This window comes from Eretmochelys imbricata, chromosome 2 (assembly GCF_965152235.1).
Source record: "Eretmochelys imbricata isolate rEreImb1 chromosome 2, rEreImb1.hap1, whole genome shotgun sequence".
Taxonomy (NCBI): domain Eukaryota; kingdom Metazoa; phylum Chordata; order Testudines; family Cheloniidae; genus Eretmochelys; species Eretmochelys imbricata.
In genome coordinates, this window is record NC_135573.1 from 145,561,481 (window position 1) to 145,570,204 (window position 8,724).

General features: G+C 41.6%; 1 protein-coding gene across 1 annotated transcript; it reads left to right on the forward strand.

Moving 5' to 3' along the window:
- The first annotated feature begins 558 nt into the window (after nt 1-558).
- On the forward strand, nt 559-7,622 carry MED10 (mediator complex subunit 10). The gene is made up of 4 exons (XM_077810820.1): nt 559-715; nt 1,549-1,632; nt 2,985-3,087; nt 5,901-7,622. Exons 1-4 carry the CDS (start codon nt 594-596, stop codon nt 5,994-5,996), a joined length of 405 nt encoding a protein of 134 aa, XP_077666946.1. The 5' UTR covers nt 559-593; the 3' UTR covers nt 5,997-7,622.
- The last annotated feature ends 1,102 nt before the right edge of the window (nt 7,623-8,724 follow it).

Genomic DNA, 8,724 nt, shown 5'->3' on the forward strand with positions numbered 1-8,724 from the left:
ATTACAAAAAAAAAAAAAAAAAAAGATTACAGGTTTTGTTCAGTCCTTCTGGGGAACCTGGCATTGGCCACTGTTGGAAAACAGGACACCGGGCTATTTGGACCTTTGGCCTGACCCAATCTGGCCCATCTTAATGTTCTTTCTCTCTCTGTGACTCCTGAGCACTGGTGCTAGGAACTGACAGTGCTGCAAGGGCACAGGGTGCTACCGGACAGCTGCGGGAGGCCTATTAGTCTTGACACAGACCAAGTCCGCACGCCCACTGCAACAACCTCCGCATGGCAACCAGGGCACCACGCCCCTCAGTCAGGTGGCTTCTCTGCGGCACCTAATGGCCTGGGCAGATTGACCGGAGCGTAGCTGCGCCCACGCCCGGCGACTCCCACGGAGCTCGCCTTGGGTTGTTCCAGGGCAGAGCAGGAGCCCGCGACGCCGGGGAGCGGCCACCCTCCCTGGGGCGCTTTCCCCTAAGCCCGGGCCGGGCCCGCCGTTCGCTCGCAGCGCGGGAACCCCGGCTTCGCCCCGCCCCCTGACGCTCTCGGGCGCGCGACCGGAAGTGGCAGCTGACCCGGAAGTGGCGGCGGCGCAGGGCGATGGCGGAGAAGTTCGACTCGCTGGAGGAGCAGCTGGAGAAGTTCGTGGAGAACATCCGGCAGCTCGGCATCATCGTCAGCGACTTCCAGCCCAGCAGCCAGGCCGGGCTCAACCAGAAGCTGTGAGACCCCCGCCGCGCCCGCCCCGGCTCAGTGGCCCCTGCGCTGGGCGGCTGGGGGGTCTCCCTGGCGGCCGAGCGCTACGCAGCAGCGCCGGCCCCTTGCAGGCGCCGTGGGGCCTTATGGGAAGCGGGCGTGGGGACACTTCCCGGAGGAGCGACGGCCTGTAACCACTTGTGGGTGGGGAGGCCTGTGGTGCCTCCTCGCCTGCAGGCGCTGTCTCGCCTAGGAGTAGTCAGGACGGGTCTGTCGGTGATGGACCAGTGTCCACATGTCAAGTAACGCCTGCCACGTGGCGTGGTGATCAGCAGGGAGCAGGTCTCTGACGTGCAGTTGCATTGGCGTGTGAAGAGCAATACTTAGGTTTAAATAAACTGTAGACTAAACTTTGAAGCATGGTCTATTAGCATGATTCAACAGGATGCAGTGGTGCCAAGTGTGCAGCCTGACGGGAAAATATACTGATTTCCAAACCTGTTTGTAGTAGGGTCAAATCTGGGACATGTGATTGCAACAATAATGATTTATTTTGTGTGTGTCCTGTGACGATTAATTAATTTATCTGTTTGGAAAGGACTCATATATTCGGTATGGTGTGCTGTGTACCAAAGACCTAGATTTAGAAGTGCATTAGGAATCCAGGGCTGCACATGGAAAAGGTGCCATGAGAACCTCCAGAGAACCTTTTCATTCCCTTGTTTATTCTTGCAGCCTCTTGTAGGCAGCAACCCAACAGCAGTGAGATCAGTTATACTTTGAAGCTGAGAAAATGTAGAAGGATGTTTGTAACTAATTTGGGTCTGGTTTTATAGCCACATGATTTTTCTCTTCCCAGGAATTTTATGGTTACCGGCTTGCAAGATATTGACAAGTGCCGACAGCAACTTCACGATATAAGCGTACCTTTAGAGGTTTTTGAGTAAGTAACTTTACATCTGGGAAGCAACCTCCACACATCATCAAATTGAAGAGACAATTAATCTTGTAGTGTTAGACATTTCCACTGCAGTTTTTGTGTTTTGTTTAATTTGACTTTAGAAATATTCTTAAAGAATCTGAAGGAAAAAGAGTAAGACAAATTATGAGTTATCCATCTATTTTCACGTCTGTTTATTTTGTCATTAATGTTTGCATAAATTGCATAACTCGAGGCTGGGAAAGAGCTTATCTAATTCAGTTACTTGGTACTGTGTATAGCTTTCCATCTCACTCTGGTTCTTTATTCAGGATTCAAATCTTGCTTTAGATTACAAGTGAAAACTAGTTTGGTTTTTATCAGAGCCCCTGTTTTTGTACGCCATAGTCACTGCATGTATTTACATAATTGGCAGTCAGTTGTCAATTTTGCATTCACCTTTTATACTCTTACTGATCTAGTTTTGGGCCAAAGTTTAATGGCAGAGCTATGTGAATCAACTTATACTGCTCAGTGAGTTAGCACATTAGTCATTCAATTTCATGAATTCTAAATTACCTCAAATGTGACAAGCTGAGAAATGTGTATAGTATTGCTACTTGTAGATGGCTAAACCAGGTGGTTTCAAAACTTTCTTATAGTTCAGTCTATATTTTAATAGTTTGAGACAATATCTTTCAATTTATTTTCAATCACATAACATCCTTGTGGCAACTATAGTAATTGTTTCTGTGACATAGTAAAATTGGGGAAATACTAATGCCTTTTTAGCACTTTCTAATAAAGTAAATGTGTGACCTTTTTAAAAGAAGATAATTTGAATATTTGGTTTTTTTCATCTCCCCACTTCTGTCTACTCAGTTCTTCCCTTGATGTTCTAGCTGCTTTATTCCTTTCTCCCTGTATACCACTTTGCTACGGTTGTCACATCACTTTGCTTTGCTCTCACTGCTGGTCCATTTGCTGATGGTGACTCCTGTTTCTTCTCCAGCTTTCATGTACTTACTGGTGGTCTAGAGAGAGTTAGCTAGTCACATGGTGCTGATTCCCAGCACATTCTACAATCCTCTAGGCTCTTCACAAGGAAAAGTCTGGACACTTAGAAGCAGCCGGCCATTGAAAACCAGCACCAGATGTTTGCAGATCACTGTCAGGTGCTCCTTGGATCACAGTTTGGGAGCTGCTGGCCTAATCCACGTATTAGAATGCATGCTTCAGATGGAGGAACACAAAGCATACTTGTATATGCCTTTCTTTTACTCAGTGTAATTGAGCTTCTCATTGCTGTATTTAGTGAAGATAAGGAATATCTTAACTTACATGATACACTTACATGACATCTTTCATATTTCCAGATACATAGATCAAGGCCGTAATCCCCAGCTTTACACTAAAGAGTGTTTGGAAAGGGCTTTGGCTAAAAATGAACAAGTAAAAGGCAAAATTGACACTATGAAGGTAAGATGAGTATAATGTATAATTTGGGGGGAGGGATAGTTCCGTGGTTTGAGCATTGGCCTGATGACTTCCTGAGGTCCCTTCCAACCCTGATATTCTATGATGTATTAAAAATATAATTGTGTTCTTTATAATAAGGATAGGAACCATATGAAGTGAGCTGTAGCTCACGAAAGCTCATGCTCAAATAAATTGGTTAGTCTCTAAGGTGCCACAAGTACTCCATTTCTTTTTGCGAACCATATTTAAGTATTTGTAAGCCTTGTCATCTTTTTTGGAATGATTATCAGATTTTCTTCATTAAGTGGGTTGCACTGCGGCTTATTTCCAATCTATTTGTCTTAACTGATAATGTTGCAGCTTGTCTTGTAGTTATGGTCTCTAATTCTATGGTAAGGTTAAATACAAAATCAAACTTTCATTTCTATAGCCATAACACACATCTAATCTAATCTTCTTTATACAGTCTGTTCATAGAGCTGCCACCTCACTTTGATATCTAATGATGGAAAGTGTGCTTGTTTCAACTGCTATTCCATAGGTACTGAATGTATAATTTCCTAAGCATGGCTATGGTGTGCAAATTCACCATAAAACAGTTCTAAGAATAGAAAAACATGGAGGATACTTTCTAATTATCTCTTTCTAATGAAGTAAGATTGTTTCTGTTATTTGATAGTTACCCTTGTGTGACCTAAACAGTTCCCCAAAATTCAGGGTCCTGTGGGTTGTATTGGTCAGGAGGAGAAACTGTTGATTGAGCTTGGTATCTTCAATGCATTCCTGCTTATTTACAAAAAATTCAGAGAGTCATGTTTCCCTGAACATAGCAGGAGTCAAAGAGGAGAGAGTTTCTTTGCTCACAGTTCTAAGCCTCTTTCAACCAACACTCAGCATAAAAATATCTCTAGGCTTTTATCGTGCTCCCAGGCAAGCCTTTGTCCTTGACTTTCTGCTCTTTCACTGATTTTTGTTTTGTATTCTTGCTGCTTCCCTGTCTCATACACCGCTGCTAAAGCAATATTCAATGAAGCCTCTCCATCCACATGTGCCTTGCATGTGTCTGTGTTTTGGCTGGAGGCTGCTATTGTTCCACCTTTCTGGTTTCATAAGAGTTTGAATATTTTTTCTACTTTTCGTGAGTGAAGGGCAGTTTAACCACACCAGTTTCAACAAGGTTTAACCCAACCCATAACAGTATTTTCCCCTTGTGTGATGCTAAAGGGATTAAATCAAAGTTAAAAAAAAAAAACCCAAACCCACTCTTAAACCCATGAATGGAGGACACTTAATTAACTTTTAGTAGTAACAGCAGTCTGCACTTATTCCCCTTAAATAAAAGCATTGTTATGTTTTCCAAATCTTGTTTGGCCTTATTGCCTTTGGAACACTGATGTGTGGATAATAGTTATAGATGTATAACAAGAAACTGTTGTACCTAACAGTAAAATACATCTTTTGTGAATTTTATCATCTTCAGTATGAGATGAGGCACACAGTGGCAGATAATATTAAATGGAAGTTCAAGTTGATGTTAGTTAAAATGTGTTTGTCTGAATTAGTAGTTTCTTTTCAATAAGATTGTGGGCATCCTGTTTCCTAATGTTTAATCAGCCTTAGGAATTCATTACTGAAAGATATTGAGACAGTTTTTAGCAAGACTCAGAAAAAATCTGCAGCTGAAGAATAGCTAGATTTAAATACGCACAGAGGACAGCAATATGCGTGCTACAAGACATAAATTGATCTCCAGGTTTCAGTGGTCTGTGTTCAGCCTTGTGATGTAGCCTTACATACTTGGCTAAGTGCATTATTTTTTTTATTCCTTCTGAAGTGCTGGGTGTAAGATGCTCTTTTTGGGTAGAATATCAGGCTTGGTGGACCTGTTGTGATCTAGCATAATAGTTTTATGTTTAACTATACAAGTCGTATTTCTGATGGAGAGGGTGTGACTGGAGCATGCTGTATGCTGGCTATAGCCAGTTATTGGACACCATAGTACAAATTAGAGAAACTCCTAGGTTGCTCTAATCTGCGTTCAGGGTTGGGGTAAAGATTCAGGAAGCCATAATTGATTGGTTCTCAGCATCTTTCCCTCCCTTACTAGAGATTTCCTACCCTTGTCCTGTGATTGTGTGAGGGAAGGAAATCCGCTATGCTTTGCTAGGTGCTTCCCTGGTCTCAAGTAGTATCAATCAAACTTCTATTGTTTTCTCCCTGAAGCTCCCACAGCCTGGCAGGGAAGTCAGAACTATTCTCTCCTTCCGCTGTGGTGCACCAAGCGGATGAGTTGCTGAGCTGTTGCATCAGGGAAGGGACAGCAGTTGCTCAGAGGAACTTGGCTCACATCAGAGTTGCTCTTGAGGCTTCAAGAGAAGAGCTAGGAAGCACTGGGGGAAATGGTGGAAAGGGGGCTGATTCAGGCTTCTTAGTTTACAAACTTCAGGACATGGTTCAGCACACTTTCAATTAAGTAAGTGCCGGTTTTCTTCTTTAAAATGATAGACTTGAGGGCCACAAATTGGACATCATTGTGCCAGAGCTTATCAAGAGTCTAGTTTCCTTACCTTTCTTGAAAGAGTTTGATTGCTAGTTTAGTTCATAGAAAATATAAAATAGATTTCAGGCAGTTACTATGAATAAGGGTCTTGTAAGACTTGTTTTTTCTGACTTGAATACCATTCAGTGAGGTCAAGGAATGGTAGACCTGGTTGACTATTATTTGCAAATATTTCAGTGAATAACTTATTCTGTTTGACTGGCTCCAATATATGGCCAATTTTTTTATATTCTAAAATCTTTTTTCATTCTAGAAATTTAAAAGCTTATTGATTCAAGAGCTGACTAAGGTCTTCCCAGAGGACATGGCCAAGTACAAAGCTATTCGAGGAGAAGAACCTCCTCCTTAAGACTGCCTTTGGTATGTTCTAAGATGCCTAATATTTTCATGGAACTGATAATCTTTTGTGAAAATGTTGAGCTCACTGGACAGAAGAAGTTCTTCAGTCTTCCTACTAGGCGTGTTCATGTATGTGGTTATGGGCTGTGAGGGAGCCTGATTACCACGCACTGTTTTTGGGTGGTTTTGTTTTGTTTTGGAAGCCATAATGTTTTCCTACAGACTTTTATGCATCTAAAGATTGCATTTGAAACTTCCTGTACTACTGTGTTCTTTCCACAAAAGTTGTTTGAGGCATGTGTGAGACTTGCAAGCTATTGTATGTCATTTCCCACAAAGTACATTTTTAGTATGGAAAAGAATTATGATCAAGTGCCAGACTGGATAAATACACTTCTTTTGGAAGCTAGTTATACTTGATTATTAAAATAGGCTACAGCCTATCTCATGTGGTGGGTTGGGGAGGAAGGGCAGGAATGAGAATTGACTACTATTAACTATCTCTTTCCTGATAGTTTATAAAAGCATGACTGGACAGGACTTCTTTCTTTTTACTAAATTTCTGCTGAAATGGAAATCCATTGTCAGGTGCTGTACATCCATGTAACTTTGTCAACCACAACCAAAAAGTCCCCTTCAGTCCTGTGAATGGAAGGACAGGTGGCTGAGGATGGAAAAATTGAACATTTTCAAGGATGGCCTCCCAGCCGTGCTTGCATTTTGTTCAGCATTTGATGCAGAAACAAATCTTTTATTAAGTGTATTGCATTTTCTTTGGGCAAAATATATAATAAACACTTTGAAATGAATATTGTAGCTAGTTCTTCTAGTATGTTTCTGTTCCATACCATCTGTGACAGTCTGTACCTTGGGGGAACATATTGTATATTCTCCATATTATTCATTTTCATATAATTGTGATCTTACATATAAAGCATGCCTTGTACGGTATCAGGGGAAAGGTTATGATCTGCTGAGTCATTTCTCTATCCATATATATGTATATCATTAATGCATATGAAGTTATGAGAATTGTATTGTATGGTGGTCACTAAAACATGCTGTAAGTTGTGGAATCAGCCAGATATTCGCTCCCAGAGGCAACAACAAGGAAAGTAACCAATGCCCAGGCGGGGTGTCAAATAACCCATCAACAGCCATTGTCTAGCAAGGGAGCTACAATGCAATGACTCACCTGCATGAGGCCCCACCAGGGGAATTGCTCAACCTTGCTTGGAGACTCCGCAGTGCCCCACAGACATGCCTGGACTCGTGTTCTATAAGCATATGGACTGAGAGTATAAAACATGCAGAGTGGACATATTCTGGGGCCTTCTCCTGCCCCCACCTATGCTGCAAGCAACCAAGACACTGAGAAGAAGATGACAAGACTCCAACACAGAAGATTAGCCCAGGCTTAAAGGACAAATCTGTATATTGAGGACCCAGTGGGGTGAGGAAAAACTGCTTAATCTAGTTGCTGCCCAGTCTAATAAGGTTGAGAGTTTAGACTGTATGCTTTTATTTTATTTTATTTTATTTTGGTAACCACTCTAACTTGTTATGCTTTGATTTATAATCACTTAAAATCTATCTTTATAGTTAATAAACTTTGTTTGTTTTTGTTCTACCTGAAGCAGTGCATTTGGTTCAAAGTGTGTTACAGGCACCCCTTGGGATAACAGGCCTGGTACATATCAATTTCTTTGTTAAACTGATGAATTTATATAAGCTTGCAACATCCGGCGGGCATAACTGGTTACTGCAAGACAGAGGTTCCTAGGGTTGTGTCTGGGACCGGAGATATTGGTTAGTGTCATTTGCTTGCAAGTAGCTTACATGCCAGAGGCTGTGCGTGAACAGCCCAGGAGTGGGGGCTCTCACAGCAGAGCAGAGTAAGGCTGGCTCCCAGAGTCAAGGATTGGAGAGGCCTAGGAGATCACCAGTCCAGATAACACCAGAGGGGAATGTGTCACCATCCCAATGTATTTTTCAATAAAATAATAGAGAGAGCTTGTACAAATTAGCACAAGTCGCAGCTTCTGTTTATTGTAGATGCTCCTTGCAGGAAAGATTAGTTTAACAGGATCACCATGCAGTACTATAGTGCACATAGTGAAAGGCTAGCTTCACGGTGGAAAAGGCTGAAAACGTCCCTACTTTTACCATGTTAGGGAGGCGTCCAAATAGTAGCAGATATGCCTAATACTTAACATTTCACTGATGTTGGTCTGTATATTGAGATTTAATTTCAGTTTGTTTAAAATCTTGCTGAATTATTTGATCTCACTTGTTACTGTAAAGCAGCTCCCTTACCAGCAGCATAAATAGAGAATACAAAGAGATGTTATGTTTGCATTTGTTTCAAGTGACTTATATAACTCATGAAGGCCACACTTGCCTATGCAGCACCTGCATGTATTCTGTATATGCTATCAGCTTTACAGCAACTGTTCTAGCTCCTATTTATATTTAATAAAACTAGAAACAGCAGTGTTTCCTTAACAAAAGAGAGGGTAGGAAGACAGTAAGTTAAGGCAGTATAAATTTCAGATTGCAATAAGTATACATACTCAGTATTGTGGGTGATTAGAAAAGAATTCAGAACGGGGAACTTATTTGTTTCAGATTGATAATAGAATCTTTTGAGGAAGGATAAACCAAGAAAGGTGATCTGGCTAAAAATAAATGAATATAACTTAAGAGTATTTGCTTTCTCACTATAGTTAGGTTTAAAA